The following is a 21964-nucleotide window of genomic DNA, read 5'->3' on the forward strand; positions in this document are numbered from 1 at the left end:
ACATGGTTTCCACATAGAGGGAAACGCAAAAGAGGAGGTCCTAAGACCACCTGGTGCCGGACCATAATAGATGATCTGGAGCATGCCAGCATTAACTTGGATGAAGCCGAAGCAATAGCAGCTGATCAACAACAATGGACATCAATAGCTGGCCGATGCGCTGCATGGTGTAGGAGAAACTAAAGACTAAAGAAAAGACCACTCTCCAATCTTTCTTTAAACATAATCAATGTTTCTATGACCAAAGAGCTCTAGTTTCATTTCATCTGACTAATAGACGTACTTCCACGATACATGCTTGCATAACTGACTTGGAGTTTCAGCTCCATCAAACACTGCTGAGTTACAGAAATGTGTCCAGATTATTATAGAACATTTGGAGAATTACCATTCAGTGCATTTATTTTATTTCTGTCAGTATCATTACATTCATATAATCATTTGCTCTAAGTACATGATGTTCACTTTGTGATGCTTAAGATTAGTGGACGGACAGACAGACCAGTAACAGCATAGGCACACACACCTTCTTGGTGCCACAAAATAGGAGGCTTTTGTCAAACTAAGCAGTAAGAGATAAGCGCCTCATTCTCACTGTCCTGAGCACACACTGACCGTGTGCAGTGTCCCTGCTCTAATATACAGTTGAAGAGTAAGCCTGAAGCCTTTACCAGCAGCTTTGACTCATTCCAGCTTGTTTAACAGGCTTTGTGAGTCTAATGGAGAGCCACTAACTTAAGTGTGATCTCCTCCTCTGTTTGTGTCGATCATCCTCTATGTAACCATGGATACAATAAGGCATCAGTAACACGCTTCCCGCTGTTGTTCCACATGGCTGGTGTGCAAACTCCGCCAGTATCTACAGCATGTAACACACACCTAAGGAGACTCCTTTACCAAAGCAGCAGAGAAAGGTTTACATCAACCTTAAAGTCAGGCTGCCGTCTCCTAAAATTTCCTGCAGCTACATGCTGCACACTGTTTCTCCTGGGACAAAAAGCATTTATGGTATGATCACAGTAATAGGATTACATAAATACAGTGAGGTACAGCACAGTTAAAACACATTCTAACTGTCAAGAATTCAAAGATAATACATTGTTATTAAAGTACAGTATGTATTATTTGAAGGTACCTGAAAATAGAATACTTTGACATTTTGAAAAATACAGCTGTTTACTTTCTTGCTAAGAATTGACTAAGAAAACATTTATATATGCAAGCTAAATGCTAAATGAATACAAAGTTGGGAGTTAATGAGCTTTGTTTAACTTAACACTGGAAGAAAAAGGAAACTGTGAGCTAGCTTTGTTTAGAGGACAATAAAAATGACATTAGTTTATTAGACACTCTAAAGGTCAGTAATTAGCTATGCTAAGCTAAGCTAATTCTAGCTTTTAAGTGTGTACGCTTGATAGTGCTGATAAGTCTTCATACTAGCTCAGCAAGAAAGCAAACAAGCCTATTTTTCAAAAAAAAGATTCTAATGTAATCACATTACAGACTTGTATAGGTTTAAACAATTGATTTAACAGGTTAAAGATTTAAACAAGTAGTTAAATAATAGGTAAGCTAGGAAATAACCTTTTTTTAAATCTCCACGACAATGACATTTTATGACTTCCTTTGTACACTTAATGACAAGTTTTGACAACTAAATATATATATAATGAAGACATGGTTTGAAGAGCAGTAGAGTAGAATAGTTTGGGGTTTTTCCGTAGCTGCAGCGGCAGAGACCACCCTCACTAACTTCTGATGCACACCCAGTCACTTTGTTTTATAAGCAGGGTGAAATATGACAAAAAACCCACAGTTCATAAAAGACCTTCAAGGATTACTTCTAGTATGTTTTTCAGGGTAAAAAAAATCAAAGCAAGCTGGGTGACCAAAACCCTGAGAATCCAGCACTGACTCAATGATACAGCTCCAAGAAATAATCGCAGAACTGAACCGATAACCCAAGTAAATACAACTGCCACGGCTGAGCAAACGTGTAGTAAATATAAAAAGCTATTCCATTCAATACAGCAATAAATCTGTCCACTGAGCACAAAACTGAGTTCTGATAAGTCACCCATAGATACCAAGTGTTAGTTTTTCAAAAATATATTCTCATATGCCTTCTTACATACAGTTAACTTCAAAAATATACACAGATCCATTATAAACACAATAAATGTACGATAGACTGGTTTCAAGTTTCATTTTGCTTTTGTAACATAAATCAGTTTTGTTCCTCCTAAACAAGATCTGGATTAATAAAGTGCTTCAAGTTTTTAAGTGAGTCTTTAAACCTATAAAAATGCCTATGTTGATCCAGTGTAGTCCCAGGAAGAGCAAATTATGTTTTTAAAACTATGTCACTAAGTTGGGGATTCACCTGGCGAATAGTCTTTGAAAGTGTCCTGAGGTGTATCCAAAAACTGTCCAGTTTGTCTTAACCCTCTTTCGGTTTGAGTTGCTTGACCTTGGCTGGTGACCGGCTCCTTCTCTGGCCATTGCTACCACCTGTGGATATGCTGTCAGCCGTTTTGGACACTTCAGTGGAGTCCACAGGATTTTGTGGGGACTCAGCGTTGATGTCCTCCAATGAGCCAGGCTGGGAATCCACTGAGGTTCTGGTGAACTGATGCAGAAGAGCACCATCCTCTCTTTTGCTTCCATTTGCCTTATCCTCTTCCTCTTCCTCTGGCTTGAACTCTTTAACAGCATCTTCCTCCTCATCTTTGTCTTCTCCACTCTCTTCCTTCTCCTCCGATCCCGATTTGTCAGCAGTGGTGTCGCTTGAACGTTTGCTATCTATGTCCGAGTCTTCTGCGTCTGCCTCCTCTCCCTCGGTCATGCAGGCAGCTGGAATCGCGTCCTGCCCCTGTAGGGTTAAATGAGATAACAATAAATGATTTCTGAGCAGTTTTAATTAGATGAATTGGGCATTAGAGTGCTGTAATTACATCTACAAGATGCTTACATAGTACCACCAAATTAATGTGTGAGATTAAAATGAGTTAATCAGTGCAGGGAGGTGCCAGTAAATAATATCACCAAACTGATCCTTAACTGGTTTCAGCTTCCGATGGAGGCAAAAATACACAGTTTAAAAGTATTTTTAACATGTTGAAGCTTTTTTTGTAACTGGCAAAAGCAGCATACGTCCATCAGCGGAAGCTTCATGTTGGTGCCAAACAAAACAGATTTGTTCAGGCTCTCTAATTGGATGGCGAGATTATCTTTTCCCACAGGCTTAGAATTAGTGGTGAGGATGCAATAGGTCAGATTCCTCTTTAAGGAACAGCGCAGTTTGTTGTTCAGGGACTCAGTGGTGTTTTGTATTCACTTTGTATTCTGTATTCACTTGTATTGGATTGATACAATAATTTGCGGTACTGCACGGCACTAAAGGGGAGTCAAAATTAAGCTGGAGAGTCAGTCTGATCATGTTTGTTGGCCTATTTGACATCTTTAATCAATGCGGTTAAACTTCCATGAGTGCAGTGCTGTTTTACTAACATGAAAGTGACTGTCCTTTAAAAGAAAAAAAAGAAAACAATGCTATCCTTTGTGTTATACATAATAATTACTGAATAAACTTCAGTAAAAACATGGTTCACATTTACCTGTGGCGAGGTTCTTTCCTTTTCAGATGCCTCCCCTTCCTGTTCCTCACTCGATTCACCCTCTCCTGTGTTGTCTTCCTCGTCATCTTCACCCTCTGCTGACGCACTGTCCCTCTCTGCAACCTCCTTTGACAATGTCGACTTTTCATTTTCTGTCGTTTCTGCGGCACTATCCTCCCCCTCTTCCACACTTTCACCCTCGGTGGGTTTTTCTTTATCGTCTACTCTCTCATCACTCTCTTCATTTTCTGGGGTTTCTCCTTTGCCCACTGACGCCTCTTTTACTGTGTCTTGGTCGCTTGTCTCCTCTTCTTCGCCAGTTCCTGTGTCTCCCTCATTTTCCTCTGTTTCATCTTCTCCCATCTCTTCTTCATCCTCTCCTGTTTGCTCCTCTCCCTCCTCCTCTTGGTCACTCTCATCCTCGTTTCTGGTACACTTACACTGATGTTCTTCATCCTCCCCTCCAGTTTCTGATGTCTCATCTTCTCTCACTTCTTCACCACTTGTTCCTTCTTCTTCCTCCTCCTCTTTGCTTGCATCACTTTCCTCATTTTCCTCCTGTTCATCTTCTGTCTCCTCTTCTTCCCTTGCTTTACCGTCATCGTTTTCTTTTTCAGCCTCTTCATCTTCCTCTGCAATCGTCTCCTCTAAAACAACAACAGCTCTGATGTCCTCTTTGGTTTCCTCGTCTTCCTCTTCCTCCTGGACTACGTCTAAATTCCTCCCATCGTCGTCTACAGCCGCCTGGCTTTCGTCTTCCACTGCCGCTGGGCTTTTCTTCAGCTGAAGTATCTTAAGTAGGTCAAAGTCCTTCATCACCGGTGCTTCAGCCGCTAGCGGGTTGATTTTGAAAGGCCGTGCAGCCATTTTCTTGCGAACACAAGCTTCGCATGGACAGTATTCGTCGTCACTTCGCTGGTCGCTGAACTCCCCCGTCATCTCTCCGTCGCTGAGGGACTCGCTGGTCTTCACCGACTGTTTCTTCATAATCTAAAAAGACAAACAAACAAACAAAAATTAAATCCAACAATTTATGTCATCCAAGCAGTATCCTCTGCTATGAAGACAGTTTGTGGTAGATTTACCTTCAACATCTGACGTCTCTTCTCTGTTGTAGTGGACTCTCTGGAGAGATGTGTTCCTTGTGGCGGCCGAGGTGACCTACCACCTCTCCCCGCTCGACCCTGAATCTTCCTCATTTCACGTTCAATACTGCCCTGGATGCGTCGGCTCACCTCATCCCTCAGCTCGCATATCATGGTGTCCAGGATGTGACTGTCATCTAGATCCCATCGAACTTTGAACTCTGCCACTGCATTAATGTAGTGGACCATAAACTGTTTTTCAAGCTTCTTCAGAAGGTGAAGTACCCACACTGGGTCAGGGTCTTGGGATGGTCTTTTGGCCAAAGATGCTCGAAGAACAGTTGGGGGTGTGCCTGTACTAGAGTCTTCCAATGTCTCGTGCTCATTATCGGTGGGAGATTTGGAACTGTCTTTGGCAGAGGTCTTGTCTGATGACTCTGAGGGTTTGGAGCTTTCGCTTTTTTGAGGAGCTTCTTCACTTTGCACTGGTTCCTCTGCTGTGTCTGCCTTAGCTTGGTCTGTGAATGTTTCCTTGTGTTCTGTCTCAATATCTGTATCTCCTGCCATTTCATTTCCCTCTTCCTCCTCTTCTACAATGTTCTCTGCTACCTCGTGTGCTTGTAGAGATTCTCTCTCTTTTGGAGGTGTCTCATCTCCTCCTTGATTGCCATTTTCCTTCCCTGAACCTGCAGAGCCACTGCTCATATCCACCCCAGATGAGGACCTTGGTGGTGTCACCTGCTCTGGGCTACTGTTCTTGTTCTCCTTTGTCTCCTTGGCTTGGATGTTCCCAGGCTCAGTGAGCCACAGGGAATGAAGGATAGCCATTATGTCTTCATACTGCTGGCTGCGACCCTTCTGTACATCACAGCCAGGGCCCAATGAAGGCTCAATGAGCTGGAGCTGGGCCAAACAGTCCAAAAGACCCCTGGCTGATGTGCTTAGTCGGCGTCCATAAACCGGAGACACCTAAGATCAAAAAGAAAACATTCAGAGAATGTAGAATATGTTCAATGCAGGAATTATAGTCAAATTCAAATAATTACAACTGGTTAAAAAGGAATTTCAAAATCCTGAAATTAACTGAGCAGAATTTTAGGATTTCTAGATTTAACATCTAAGATCTGCAGGGACACAGGTTGCCTGTTTAGGACTGAAGGTAGTTTATGTTAACATCCACCTCTTTTCATGTCATTTTCACATATTCGTCATCAGACGATCGTGGCTCAAGAGTTGGGAGCTCGCCTTGTAATCGGAAGGTTGCCGGTTCGAGCCCCGGCTTGGACAGTCTTGGTCGTTGTGTCCTTGGGCAAGACACTTCACCCGTTGCCTACTGGTGGCGCCAGTGTCCGGCAGCCTCGCCTCTGTCAGTGCGCCCCAGGGTGGCTGTGGCTACAAAAAGTAGCTTGCCATCACCAGTGTGTGAATGTGTGTGTGAATGGGTGGATGACTGGATATGTAAAGCGCTTTGGGGTCCTTAGGGACTAGTAAAGCGCTATATAAATACAGGCCATTTACCATTTATTTGGCATATCTAACCCAAAACGTATAACTTCTAAATTTGAAAATTTGCATGTTAATTATGTAGGGTCAAATGGATCATGAACATGGTACATTTCCTAGCAAGTCAAGTACTTTTGGTTGCTCACTTGCTCACAAGTGATTGCCACAAACTTGGCAGTTTTATTCCAGATGCCTCTGGTGATGCAACTTTCAGAGGTGGGACCAAGTCATTGTTTTGCAAGTCTCAAGTAAGTCTCAAGTCTTTATCCTCAAGTCTCAAGTCAAGTCTCAAGTAATGTCAGGCAAGTCAGAGTCGAGTCTCAAGTCACTGGTGTAAAAGTCCGAGTCAAGTCACAAGTCTGAAACTTTGAATTTCAAGTCCTTTCGAGTCTTTAAAAAAAAAAAAAAAAAAAAAAAAACGAAAAAATAATGTTGCAGTTATGCTAAATGTAAATATTAGACCATGTAATTTTAAATCTGTGTTTTTCTCAACACATGACAAAATAGTGAACTTAGAAAATATACACAAGTTGTGAAATTGCACCTCTTTAAAATGCAGCTCAATTAAACTTAGCTCCAAGAATAATTTTCACCGACAGTTCTGAGATAAGCTGCATGTTATTCTTGGATGCGGTTGTAGGACCGGCTTTAAAATCGCATGACAAAAATATCATACACATTAAAAAAAAAAACTGTATCACCAACGTAGCCTGGACAACATTTGCTAGTTAGATGAAGTCAGCTATCTCATTGTAGCATATTTATATGCATATTTATAATCATACGGTTCTTGGAGTGAGTGCATACACTCATGAAGTTTAGTAACTTCAGGTCACTGCAACAAGTCCAGGTACAGTTTACCGACGGATGGGTGCAGGACCTTGAAATGCACCGTGTAGAACGAAAGACCATTGTACATATCATAAGTTTACCAGTCTCACAAATTGTCGTCATAAATACACATTCCTTAACCGTTTATTAATATAACCTTTGAGCTCAACGGTAATTAATTAGCAGTGGAAATAATTTCTGGTACCCATCACAGAAATGTAGCAGTGACAATAATACTGTATGCTGTAATCGTACTGGGCAATTAGTGATACAAAAAACCTGTTTTATCCTGTGAATAAAAGTATATGTTTTTGTCAGTGTACCATAATAACAGAAGCGAAACGCAATATTGTGTCAGGACAATTCACTATTTATGCACAATAAATAAAGGAGCATAGTGCGACAATTTCTGTTCAGCGCCAGACTTGCTTGTAACCTATATCACCAATTATGTTATGAAAATGACGTATTAACTACTAAAAAACACTGACCTTCGTGTAAATGCTTGGAGCAGACTAACCTGTGAGCTGGAGTGTTCTGGGAATGGCGTTCTTAGAATGGCTGCAATCCAGGCCATCCGTCGCCTCTTTGTTACTTCGGAAACATGGCTGAACAATTTCTCTTCAACGACGTAATCCGATAACAACCGATCTCTTTACCCGTCGGCTTCCCGTGGCTGTCATGCGACCGGCTATTGCAGTTAATGATACAACAGCTTCTTGCCATTTTTGTGTTTCTTTTTATCGCTGTGTGACTGATTTTAATTGAAAGCCGCTAGTACCGCTTGCCACGAGTTCCCAGAATCCTTTGCGGTTCTACCCGTGAATGACGTCACATTTTCAATCTCTATATAATATGCATGTTAAATTTTATATTTGGGGTAAAATATCAAGTCTTTTCAAGTAAACCGGTTCAAGTCCAATTCAAGTCCCAAGTCATTGGTGTAAAAGTCCAAGTCAAGTCACAAGTCTTAGAACATTTTTTCAAGTCAAGTCTAAAGTCATAAAATTAATGACTCGAGTCTGACTCGAGTCCAAGTCATGTGACTCGAGTCCACACCTCTGGCAACTTTTTATCTATAGCTCTGTATAGCAGAATAATTTTCTGTCACAAAAAAGTAACTGGCTTACCTCGGGCATACTCCTACATCGACCCAGAGAAGAACTTAGAAGAACTTTCATCACAGCTGCAGAAGACTGCCAGCTTCTAGGCAGAGCCTCACTTTGTAATAGTAGAGCACTAGGGCGACCAGAAGTCCCCTCTGCATCTCCTGAAGTTGGATCTGAGCCCTTCTCCTCCTGTGCTATCTCACATTTAGCTTCATCTTCTTTCTCTTCATCCTCTTCAGGGTCACCTTTTTCCTCCAATTCTAACTTCTCACCTTCAGGACTCTCCTGTGCTAACTCTCCTCCAGGCATCTCTTCCATTTCCTTTGGCGTCAGCTCTTCCTCATTAAACTCATCGCCAAGTGCTAGCATGCTGCTGTTAGCAGGAATACTTCGCAGCCAGTCACTAACAACCTCACTGGGGGACGTGTTGGGCAAACAGGCAGGTGTCAGTTCCTCTCTTTTATCCATCTGATTGCTGCGTCTTTGACACATTCCACTTTTCTTGCTCTTGGACTTGTCACTGGACTTACTGGCTTTAGATTGTCGGCTGCATGGGCGTGCTGCAGCCATTGTTTCCTTTAGCAAGTCAGCAGCAGACAGAGATTGAGACAAAGTGCTTTCACTGCATGTCTCTACTTTGCTGTGTAAGGGACAAGGGCTTGAGGACTTGATAGGGGTTCCTTTCTTCAGAGAGCTGGCCATTTTGACACTACCACAATCGCTCCCTGTGCTAAATCTGGACTTACATTCGACCTGATCTTTTTCTTTACTCTGATCTGAAGCTAAATCTGCCGACTCAGCCCTGAGGCAACAGGGACTTTGGGAGGAGATTACTTTACTGTATGCAGTGTCTTCTTCCTGTTTGGCCTCACTAGCTGCTCTAGGGTTTCTTTGATTTTCCGTGCCATTATTTTCTGAGTTTCCAGGAACTGTTTTTGCTGTTGTGTTTGCAGAGGATTTTATCTGGACTTTCGCACCTGCTAATGACATTGCAGATGAGTTCCTGCTGTTGCTACCATTTGTCACCAGAGCAGACTTCACATTTTCTGTTTCACTGCCATTTCCAAGTTTGGTCGAGCTAGCATTAGCATGTTTTTCTTTAGACTTACAGTTGCAAGAAGACTTGTTAGACCTGCTGCTTCTGACTGAAATTGTACTTGCTGCTTTTTCTGTCTTTTGCAATCCATTTTCTTCACCTGATGGAGTTTCAATAGTTGGGATATCCACTGCTGAACCCCTCCTCCTGCCAGTACTGTTGGATTTTTGAGAAACGGTGGACCCCGTTATCTCCACATCCTCCTTCATGGTGGAAACCTCTGGGCTTTTTGGGAGACTGGGAGTTGAGGTCTTTGCCTGGCCCTCGTCATTGCTCTCAGCACTTCTGTGAACACAGACGCTAGACTTCCCACTGTCTGAGGCAGATGTTTCTTCAGGTAACCCAAGAGAGACCGATTCTGTTGAGTTCTGACTCAAAGGATGGTCTGTGCCTCCTGATGACACTGCGCTGCCTGCTCGCTCAGAAACATTCTCACTTTTCACCTTGAGCTTCACCTCTTTATCCTTGTTCTCCTTTTCCGTTTTTGCCTCATCAAATTCTGAAGTGGCTCCACAGCAGCATCTGGATTTGCCAGATTTAGCAGAGCCCACGGAGTGAACTGACAAGACACTGGGCCCTCTTGTGTCTCCAGCATCAGAGCCATTCAACAACTGCTGCACAGGAGACTTACAACTTTTGGTGGATGCGGCTGAAGCATCGGGAGAGCGCATCCGCGGCGAACGTGTTCGCTTAGGTGAGAGAGTTTGGACATTAGATTTAATTTTTGGTGCACTCTCATTTGTTACCTTTTTGTCTCCATCCGCTGTTTCAATAATAGAAATATCAGTTTTTCCATTACAATTTGACTTTTGAGACACTGTAGATGAAACATTTGATCTTCCTGATGCAGCACTTGGTGCTCTCTCATTCGTCACATTTTCCTCGTCATCAACTGTAGGCGTTTTAATGGTGACAACATTTGCACTTGAATTTGATTTATGAGAAATGTTGGACCTTACTGAAGATTTTGACTTGGCAGACATGACACTTTCCACCCTCTCCTGATTCTCTTTAGCTTCACTTGGAACTGGAGATGCAGTTGTGTGATTTGACTTCTGGGACTTGGAGGACTTGGCACTAGGGGCTCTGTCCACCATGTCATCTCCCTCTATCTTTGTACTGTGAGACTTTGCAGAGGAAGCTGACTTATGGGATAAAATACTAGCAGTTCGCTTCTCAGCTTTTTCTGTTTTGTGTACTATTTCGGAGTCTGATTCTGTGTTTTGATTACTGTCAGATTCATGAGATTTGGAGGACTCTGCACTGGGTGTCCTCTCATTATTTACCAGTTTAAGATTGTTCTTTTTTTCTTCAGCTTCATCTGCTGTCTTTGAGCTTGAACATGTCACCATTTCATTGCCATCACATTTAGACCTGAACGACTTTGTAGACTTAGCAGACTTGTTCGATTTAACTGACGTGCCAGACATTTGACTTGGTGCCCTTTCTTCTCCCTCTCCCCCAGGCTCTGAGGCTTTAGTGGACTTATGGGATTTAATAGACTTTGCAGACAGGTTGGACTTTGATGACATTGCACTTGTTGGTCTTTCCTCTACCTCTGTTTCTGTTCCTTTTCCAGTTACCTTTATGGTAGCTTCAACTGCTGTCGCTTTTACACAGTTACTGCAAGTCGACCTCTGAGATATGCTGGACTTTACAGAAATATTTGAGTTTTTTGATCTAGCACTATCAGGTCTTTCAGCCTTTTCAGCCTTTGCAGACACATTTGACTTCACAGAGAGGCTACTGGGAGCTCTGTTGTTTGGGTCATGCTCTTCTACAGCTGGATTGTCACTTTGGGATGTGCCTTTAGCTCCTGACTGACAGGTGGAGTTACGAGACTTGACTGATGCATCAGTCTGAGCTGAAACACAAGATTTGGCTGACAAGGAGCTGACTGCTCTTTCTACAGTGTTCTCGCTGACTGCTGTCTCCCTTGAACTGATATCAGGAGCTTCACTTGTGTGTTCAGACTTGCTGGACTTTGCAGACTGATTTGACACTACGCTGAAGCTTCTCTTGTCCTCTTTTTTTGCACGAATATCAGTGCTGCCCTTACAGCCAGAGTTGTGTGATCTATTGGACCTGTGGCTTGTAGCTGAAGTAGCACTGGGAGCCCTTTCTTTCTCTTTTTGTGTTGCCTGAGGACTGGATGTTCTAGACATGGCACTGGATACTTTGCCCTCCAAGATATTTGGTGTGGCAGAGAGGCGTCCATTATTGGTGAGGTTGGTTTTGTTGGATTGGGTAGAAACATCTGAGGCAGCATCATCACTGTTAGGAAGGGGAGAGGCTTGGTTGGAACGATTGGTTCTCTGTGATTCCCTGCCACCGGAAACAGAATCGACCTTGCGTTTGCAGCCCCCGCAATTCGGACACACGCTGGAAGTCGCTGACTTTTGAGAGCTTGCTGAGAGTCCTGTGTGATTTGACAAGTCACTTACAGCCCTCTTTATCCCTTCATCATCATCACAGGCCCCTCCTTCCTCTGATTCTGACATCCTGGTTACGCTTATTTTAGATGTGTTGCAAGGGACTTGATCTACCTCATCTGGGCCAGCTGAGCAAGCGGCAGCTCCTCCACAGAGACAGGAAGAGGCTGCAGACACTGCCCTGCTTCCTAGCTCTTCCTGCTCCTTGTGTTTGGTAGAGTGGAAAGAATTGGCTGAGACGTCATTTATTGGCTTTTCGTGCAGTTGAGTTTCAGGGGTTGGGGACGGTTCATTGCTATGGTAACACCGTGAGATGCTTGGTGGCAGATCATCGTCCTCATCATCTTCATCTTCTTTCAACGACTGAAGGACATGTGAGGAGCTGCTGACTGCTGATGGCGGGCGATCTTCTTCGTCTTCAGCTGACTTTCTTCTGAGTGGTTGAAGGTTACTGTCCGCGACAACCACTTCACTTCGACTGCAACACCGGCTCACCTTGTGTACCTCAATATGGGTGTCCCCATCCTGCTCTACCTCTAATCTGTGCTCAACCTGCTCGGTTACACACATTTCCTCCTGGACCAGTTTGCTCTGCTCTGAACCTGAGCCACCCCCGCAGCTGGAGAGCCGTGCTCTGCAGCGCACCACCCTTCTTGAATTGCACGATGAGGAAGAGCTAGAAGAGTGCGTATGTCTCATCATACTGTGGGTGTGGCTGGGTGCATGTGGGGGTGGAACAGGAGCTGATTTATGGCTGTGTGCAGGGTTTTCCCATAAGTCGTAATGCTGTTCATGCCTCTGATGGCAACACGGGCAGCGGTTCCCTTCCAACTCGCACTGCAGCGGGTGGCTGGAATAGTCCACACCGTACTGATCAAAGGATGTTGAATCAGGATCAGAACAACTTTCTGACTGGCCCTGCTGGAGATAATGAGGCTGAGCCTGACTTAGAGGGCAACATTCATTGCTCAGAGATGGAGATTTTTTAATTTGAGTGGACCACTGGAGGGTCTCGTCATTCTGGAGGTGAAAACGCACCCTCATCTCCACCGAGAGGCTGCCATCTTTATTTACCAGAACACGCTTTTCAATGTCATCATTCATAATGGCTGGCTTTCCCTGGGGGCATGCAGTGACACCATTGCCATATGACTTTTCAGAGGAAAAAGAGAAACGTGCCGAGCGGTTTGAGGAATCAGAACGAGGGTGAATGATGCTCTTTTTGGTTTCCAGACCAAAGTTAACTGAAGGAAAAGAGAAAAGTACAATATTTAACAAAATGTATTCCCTCTTTTTCTTGTACCTTTTAAAACTTGTCGGTTGTTAACTTGCCCAGTTGTCTAAAAAACTCACCATTTTTCTTGCTTTCATGTCCTTCGCTGTACTCACTGGCTCTGGATTGAGCTCCATGAGGTGGGGACCTTATTCCTTGAGTAGCAGGGGATCGTGCCCCATTTCCAGGAGTCCGGGGACCCAGACCAGGGAGTTTCTCTTCTGAAGTTTTCCTAATAAAGTTTATCAGCAAGGGGCTGAAGGCTTCCCGGCCAACACATACCAGAACACCTGGACAAGTCATCAGGCTTTGAACGCTGTCAATCTGGAAACAATTCACTAGAGTCAACAGTTTTCACTAAAATGAGCAACCTTTGCAAAGTTTTACTATGCAAATTCAAATAAATATAACTTTTTACCCTGCGTCCCTCTACAGTGTAGATCTTGCGGACATGAAACTGCATCACTTCGGACACCTCATCTAAAAAAGCTCTCAGGCTCCTGGCTGTCCTTCTGCTCAGGACCACGCTCCTCCTCATCCCCGGTTCGCTGTTCTTCACGAGCAAGATCCGTCGCTGTCTGTAAGGCATATGCAAATGGCCAGGTGGTGTTGCGGATGACGTTTCAGGCCTCTGGGGCCTCCGGTTGTGATGGTACCAGATGCCTGAGTGTTTGTTGACCAGCTCCATGTTTACTGGCTTCGCCTGGCGTCGGTCAGAGCAGAGGTAGCAGCCACCATCCTGGAGCTGCTCCAGGTGTTTGATGGTGTGAGTGCCACGAGGGGTGGTCACAGTCCGCACACCAAATGGCAGCGGCACCTGTGGACAAATTGTACATAAATATCAAATGTGACTGTTAATCTGTCTCTATCTCGTATCCATGTATTGCTCTCCCTACATTGTATAAAGCACTGCTGATCAGGACAAGCGCCGTTTTAGCCACTTAACATCCACCCTAGATGACCCATCTAGGGTTTGTTAAATATCCACCCCATTTTGTAGGATTTTCAGTTGTTTCGAACATGTAATGACAAAATAATTGGGATTTAATTTGAAATCAACAGTTCCTGAAAAATTGCTTATTTATCATGTGGCTAAAGCAAAACCCAACCATAACCTTTGATTAGCGTGGATGTTAAGAGGTGAAAAGACCTGCATCAGTAAAGTCAAAGCCACATACAGCATGCCGCACCTTATATCTTAGTGGGCCAGATGAGTGAAAGTATTTGATAAATGTATAAAATGAAAGAAAATGTTGTGGTAGTTCATTGCTCAGACTGTCCTGTAATTATAAAGCATAACATTTTTGTTAATTGACAGAAAATGTCTGTTCTTGTGTTTTTGTTTTGTTTTTTACACTGTGATATTACTTTTGTGTCATATGGATGGCCACGAGAGAGGTCTTTATCAGTAGGAAATGCTTAAATACAGTTAAAAGTCTAAAATTTATACATTTATATCCTACTTCACATTTTGCAAAGCTGTCCAAGGGTCATATTGGAGTCTTTTTACTCTTCAGTTTTAGTCCCCAGGCCTAATGTTTGACACCCCTGACCTATATGCATGCATCTAAGCATTCAGCTTCAAAAGAAGTCTCTACTACAGTTCATCTAACCTTTTGAGAAAGGTCGTCCAGCAGGGCGTCAAAGCATTTGAAGCTGCGCTTGTGGATGGCCATCCTGACGCCCCCAAACTGGCTGTCACCACTTTTGTAGAATGTGATCCGTTTGGCTGGGGTGGTTGAGCTCACGTGAGCGGGGCGCGAGTTGGAAGGGGGCGGGGCAGGGATGGGGAAGACATGTTTAAATGGGGGCCGGGGGTTCCACAGCCCTGTCTGGACCGAATGCATGCTGTGGTCTCACATACACCTGGGAAACACACAAAGATAAGAACATGTTTATTTTTTTCTGCAGGTTTCTGTTTATTTTTCTGATCCCGTGCGTGCTAATCACACTCACAAGAAGAACAAGTCTTAATCAGGATGATTAATGGAGGATTTAGGACAGGACATCCGCTGAAAGGACTAGCTGACATTGGTGGGAAAAACCTTCTGTATCGTTTACAACTAAATTCTAATAATAAGCTGTCACTTTTCCAGCTGCTGAGGTGAATGTCTTGTTTCTGTAATGATTTTCTAGAAAAAGACATTTACCTGGATCCCCTCAAAATATTCTGTGCAGTCCCCCCCTGATCATTGATGATCATTGATCAGTTTCAATTTGTTTTTTGAATAAGAACTGCAAATCCTACAAAAGTTCAACAAAAACAAGCCACATACTTTACTGTGAACTGTAGACAAATGCTATATTTACATGGATGTTAAAGGCGGAGCTTCGCACAGGGAGCTATTTTTATTAGTGTGGCCTAGGACACGTATAGAAATCCTGTTTGGAACAGACGTAAAAAGTTTCTGCCCTGCTTCTGGAAAGGCAGCATCAATCGGCTTACATAACATATGCTGAGTATTTCAAACATTTAGCTTTTTTCTCTAGTTTTACAACACATGGATGAACATAGATGAACACTGCAAATAACTACTTGTTAGTTTTGAGTTTTGATGGGTTTCAGGTCTGTATCGACACACATATTAGCTTATATAATAGTTATAAAAACCACAAGCTAATTTCACGTGTATGTTGAGAGATCTGCTGTGGTGACCCTTAAATCCTTCAGCATCAAGACAAATATCACTTTTTCTACTCAGTGCATGTGGTCACAATGTGCCTCTTGATTGTTTCCTGTTATGTCTTCTGATGGGCTTAGCAGGCTTTTAAGTCTCACGAGGCCAAATCAGTGTTGACACTGCTTCTTAATGCCTCTTTAGCTCAGTCTTTCCTAATAACATTACATCAAACATATCATTTAAAATTCTATGAAGGGCACAGTTAACCCAACATTTAGGGACATGTTAAACAGGTTTTCAGTGTAGAACAGCATAAATAAAACTGACTGTAACGTTTATTTTACACTTGAAACTAACTCAGTCGATCTCATATAACTTATTCTGGCTTTCTTCTGAAATGGACAACAAAGTTGCTTTTGATGTGCAACATGAAAAGCAACCACTGAAGCTGTGGGAAGGTGATTATGCTGTGGGACTAAAGGAAGGTCTCAGGCTTACAGCTATGCTGATGTCCATGTGCACTAAGCAAGTTTTTCCAGCAAAGAGGCAAGTTAATCCAAGCAAATGTTAGCTTAGAGCTTTCAGACACTTAAACACATTCAGTTAGTGTTTCATTATCACCCTCTGCTTCTTTCTCACTGACATTCAAGATTTAATGGAATCAATATATCAGATTTTAGAAGTGGAATAAAGGAATATTTTCACTTTCTGTTAATCTCATCTAGTTTCTTCAGTGCTATTTTTAGACTTAATGAATTACAAATACTTCTTAAAAACTATTTTTTTTAGAAGCACACCAACAGTCCCAGTTTATATATGACAAACAAAGCTTAAAGTTCTCACATTTAAGCAGAATAAATGACTCATCTGTTAAATGAAAAGCTGTGGACGGACTGCTCGATGGACTGATCATTTCATATCTAACACACAGATTTTTCTTTCCAATACAAAACTCTGACTCACATATATTAGCCTTTAACACATTACACTGAAGCAAACCATTAACAGAAAACAGCATTGTAGGTTTAAGCCTTTTCAACATAAAGCTCTATTATTTTCCCATGAAAGCATTATTATAGCAGATTTAATGTTTTTGCTCGTTTAGAATCTTTTTCAAATGATTTGAAGATGCTTACCGTTGTCGTAAAAGAACAGGAGAATGACTGCTGCCACTAATTAACAACCACTTTTTCCATGCCATATGTATTAGTTGCACTACTCACATATTCAGGAAGCATGGTCCAAAGAGGTATGGAAAAGCTGAAGAGAAATTTGTGGATATCTAGTCAGACCAGGAGACTGGTTTGCAGTAATTGTGCAAGTGTGTATGGTGGCGATCCCCGAGTGTACATATAAAGCAGAGTCCCTGATTCCACTCTCCAGCTCTCAGGGTAAAATGGCAGATGGACAAGAGGAGGGAGGAAGGGAGTGGGGGTGGAGAGAGGAGAACTGAGGAGATAGGAGAAGACAGGAGGGGTGAGGCTAAGGATAGAATGAAAAGCCTGCTTAAGAACCTCTGTGTGTGTGTGGGAGAAGGAGGGGTTGCTATGGTGAGGCCAAGACGTTAATAAGGCAAGTGATGCTCTTATGCATGCCGCACCTGAGCAGCAGAAGACACATATGCTAATTTGTAGTTGTGAGGTTGAATTATTGAGATTGAATAGAAATATTAATAGGCAAGTGGCAAATACATCAAAGATGTTTAGATTGTTAGTGAAATTATAATTTGAATCATGTCAACATGAAAGTTACAGGACGCCGAAGGACAAAGTTAGGTAGATAAAGTCTTAAAAAAAGTCTGACTTAGATAAAGTCAGATAAAGGCAGTCGGTTTTCACATTCTGGTTGCAGAGTTGGTGCAGAGGCCACAGGTTTTAGCACATATAACGGCCTCTATCTGTGTCTTCCTCACACACAGGGATCTAGTTGGAGGATTGTAATTACACACAACCTGTCTAACAGCAGGGTTCCTCCTGTCTAGAAACCCCTGAAACCACCAACTGCTGCCCTGGCAAAAAAACCCTCTAATACTACAGACAGAGTAGCAGTAAATCTGTAATGAGCCAATCACGACCAGCTGATTGTCTCAGTCTGGCAAAGCACCATCTCACAAAGCCAGAAGGGGAAAGAGCAGCAGCAAGACCTAGCACAAAACCAGCACCAGAGACAACAGTTGTGGCATTGATCAGGCTGGACACAGCATGAAAGGAGGAGCTGAAGGGCAAGGTGGGTTGCACAGCAGCTTGCAGAAAGAAAAAAAAAAGTATTTGTCTAGTAGGTATTCTAAATGATAAATATGAATGTTGTGTATTGCTTTCCCAGTGTGGGTAAGCGGATGGCATATTATTTATATCCACAGTTCTTATTCCATTATCTTTTCTTTTAGTGGGATTAACGGTCTATATCTGTACCTAAAGAACACGTCCAAACTTAACAAGCTCTTTAGCTGCTATTGGCTCCGATAATTTCAACAGCCTGTTGCCAGCTTTTTCATATTTTAAGTTTTTTATTATCTGGAAAAGAACTGCCCACTGTGGTCGGGAGATGGTACTGACACGAACGATGAGGGTGAACAAAACTGAGCGAAAAGAGGCTCACACAAACATGCATATAAAGTGTGTTAGAGACAGAGTGTTAATTATTTGCAGATTCATAAGTGACGCTGGCCACATTACACATGGTCATTTTAGCTGCCGTTTGCATATGAATATGATTGGAGCCAGGCCCGGCCCTAACCAATCTGGCGCCCTAGGCAAGATTTTAGGTGGCGCCCCCCTACATCGGCAGTGTAGTGTATGTACTCACAAGAAACCGAATAGCTTTGTCTTTGACCTTTTTTTTTTACTTAAAGAAAGCAAATTCACAATCAGAATAATTAACAAGATAAAAAAATATATGAATAAATAAATGAATACAAAAAATAAAAAATGAATATATGAAATACAATAAATTTTACATACATAAACACAATAAAACGTGTCAACAAGTTGGATAAAATAAATTAAAAATACAATATAAATAAGGCAACAGGAAGACCGCTTGATGCTGCTGCATCATGGCTGGGTTGTGCTGCTGATGCTGCATCACTGGTGGGTTGTGCTGCTGAAGTGGAGGCAGCAGCGGTAGATGTGGTAGATGGCCCAGGGGTGGGATTTAGAAACTTCAACAGTGCATCTGAAGAGAGGAGTATGTGACACCACTGAGTATTAAAGTCTAATAATAAAAACATATGATTCCAGGAATAAAATGAAATGATATAATATAAATGAAAAACCAAAGAGATATATGTATGATAAGATAAGATAAGATAACCTTTATTAGTCCCACACGTGGGAAATTTCGTGATCTTAACTGATATGCAAATTAGATTAGATTCAATTTATTGTCATCATTACAGTGAAATGCTGAATAGCAGAATGCAAAGTAACAGTATAATATCATATGAGAATGTTATGTTATGATTATCTTTGACCGAATCACAGCAGTGCTCATATTAAAAAACAGCGTTCCCTCTCATGTGATATTGCTTAATTAACATTAATGATGTGCACTTTAACAACTAGGCTTACAACTATAATATATACAGGGGTGGAAAAGTGACTATTACCTGCAGGGTAAACGTTAGCTAACCAGAAGGCAATAACAATGTAAACAAAAAACACCTGCTTAAAAGATGAATACAAATGAGGAATGGTGGGAAAGGTGGGAGTACTGTAATTACCTAACGTTACATTATTATTTTCCATAACAATTTAGCCCCCTCCACAATATTAACTGACGTTAAAACAGTTAACTAGCTATTTATTGATTAGCAATTAGCGAATCATGTAACATTAGCTTAATGCTAAAAATTTAGGTTACTATCACATTCAGACAAATAATTTCATGTAGGCTAACGTTACCTACCTCTGTCTTTTTCTCGTTTCTCCTCCTCTTCTTCTCTCTTTTTTCTTCCCTGGGCACCTGACAGTTTTGGCCGTTTTGACATCTTGTGTTGATTTTTTTGATGTGGTGACGTCCAAAAGGAACCATGATACGGGAAGGGAGGGGGCGCACCGTGCGGGGAGGGGGGGGGCGTAATGTTGTAACAAATAATATTTCTATTAAATAAGCTTTACTTTGCATTTTAATTAACGTGGGATTATTTTTTGTATTTAGAAATAATAGTACCAACTTTTTTTTTTTTCCCCCCAAACATTTGTGGCACTGGCGTGGCGCCCCCTGATGGACGGCGCCCTTAGCATTTGCCTATACGGCCTATGCCACGGGCCGGCCCTGATTGGAGCACATTCAAATATCGCACTGGTGGAAAAGACTTTCACCAAAGACACTTGATGTTCCAGGTTATGGTTGCCTAGGTAATCCTCTAATGTATTTACTATTAGATCACCAAGCTTAATCACCCCCATAGAACCTTATAGCATTGGCACATGTATAAATGTATACACATATTGTTTTCTTCTTGTCATAGGTGGGTATTTGGGTGTTAAAATACTATATGTATACTTATGATGCCAGCATATAGCAGGACAAGGATTATAGTTATTACTTAAAGTATTGTTATAAATACTATTAGCATTTATTTTATCCCATCCTTTAGTTGATCAGTGAGGCAACATGGTTAAGCGTCCTCACACAGTGGGTCTTTGCACCAACACGTTCTCATCCCAAAGTGTAACATACCGACGCTATGTGACAAATCCTCAGTATGTTACGCTTTCAGTCACCACATCCGTCTGTACGTTACGCGTTCGGAAACATGAGAACCTTTTGGAATGAATCAACACATGTACATTTATTTTACTTTCTCATCATTAATAGCTCTGGAAAACACTATCTAATATGATTAAGACTGTGTTTATCATTAGGATTAAGGTTAGGGTTAGGGCTGGAATACACGGCTGGAATGTGTGTTACTGCCGGGAGTCTATTGGATTGCATCCACAATCCGGCGCGTATCACAGGGACTCGGAAAGTTACCTTTCGTGTTCCTATGGGACGCCTTGGGACGTGACAAATCGGCGGTATGTTGCACATTGGGAATGAGAATGGCCCCCTTTGCACACTGTTCCTACTAAACTCCTGTTCCGATGATTGTTTTTCTGTTAGTGTTGCTGTTGTAAGTCTGCGATTTCCTTGTTCTGGATATGTCCTATTTAGCTGCTGACCTGATTTGTTTATAATAATAATTTAAAGAAAACATGCATGTGGTCAAGCTAACGTCATCAACAACAACCTCAATCACTTATTATTTTCAAAACACTCTTCCCCAGCTGACAGTGTGGAGCGTAAGATGTGTATACATGAGCCAACAGGTGCCATGTAAACCCCACGATACCCTTTGAATGGCAGCCACATCACGTTTATACACAAGCAGAAAAGAAATTAAGCAAGAGACAACCCCCCAAAACAAACAAACAAACAAACAAACAAACAAACAAACAAACAAACAAACAAACAAACAAACAAACAAACAAACAAACGGGAAATACAAAGGGAATAAATACATGTAAAAATAAATTAAATGGAAAAGTAAATAAATTAAGGAAATAATAAAAAAAAAAACATCTGAAAACATCAATTTAAATTTCTGTATACATTTTTTAAAATATATATTTTATGTTAGGTGCCATTAACGGTAAACTGTTTAAAATTAATCATCATTTATATATTTTGGCTGTTATTACTCAACAGGTTGGTTTGTTACAGATGTTTAATCAGAGCAGTGTTTGGTACCGCTGTTCAGGGGCATGCTGTGTTGTGGAGTTAAAAATAATCTCTAGTAAGAGCAGAAGAAGAAAAACAGAATCAAACACGTCTTTTTACACTTTTAAAAACACCAGGGACATTTATTATTTCCATCTACAGGCTCAAAATGTCCTTGAAATATGTCTTGGTTTTATAGAAGTGTCTTATTGCATAAGTAAAATTTATGTAACTCCTCATTTCATCAATCTGTATCTGCTTCACAGCCTTAATGAGAGACAGAGGAGAGGTAGGTGGCCCTCAGGGGGATTCTGGGTAGACAGGAAGTCAAGGATGAGTAGTTCCGGTGCTGACAGGAACCTGAGGCATCACAGTGAGGCGTCAGGATGCTGCTCTCTGAGAAAGTTTTGGTACTAATGTGTATTCCTAGAGGATAAATCAAGCAGTTCATCACCTGTGCGCTTTGCCTGATGATGTTACACATGGGTATAGGCTTCAGTCCTGCAGGAGTACTTTCCTTTGTGATATGAACACAGTGAATCACTGAATTTGAACATGTTCACCTTAAAACTGACTGAAAACGGAGAGAAGTTCTGCTCTTGCTCTTGTGTGATCACTTCAGTCAGCAGAAAAAATGAAAATGAAAACAGAGCAGAGATTATTCTGCATGCGGTGGCCTATTTTTGGAAGT

At 41.9% G+C, this 21964-nt stretch overlaps 1 protein-coding gene across 1 annotated transcript; it reads right to left on the minus strand.

Annotated features, from left to right (window-relative positions):
- Nucleotides 1-399: 399 nt before the first annotated feature.
- Nucleotides 400-16944, minus strand: rp1l1a (rp1 like 1a). Its single transcript, XM_085398687.1, has 8 exons — nt 16791-16944; nt 14560-14812; nt 13365-13763; nt 13027-13270; nt 8167-12917; nt 4703-5671; nt 3618-4607; nt 400-2872 (listed from the first exon to the last, which is right to left on the minus strand). The coding sequence occupies exons 2-8, from the start codon at nt 14791-14793 to the stop codon at nt 2441-2443; spliced, it is 8019 nt and encodes a 2672-aa protein (XP_085254813.1). The 5' UTR covers nt 14794-14812; nt 16791-16944; the 3' UTR covers nt 400-2440.
- Nucleotides 16945-21964: the final 5020 nt, after the last annotated feature.

Source organism: Rhamphochromis longiceps, linkage group LG23 (assembly GCF_057381845.1).
Source record: "Rhamphochromis longiceps isolate RC_006_pf linkage group LG23, R_longiceps_female_GT1.1, whole genome shotgun sequence".
Classification (NCBI taxonomy): Eukaryota; Metazoa; Chordata; class Actinopteri; order Cichliformes; family Cichlidae; genus Rhamphochromis; species Rhamphochromis longiceps.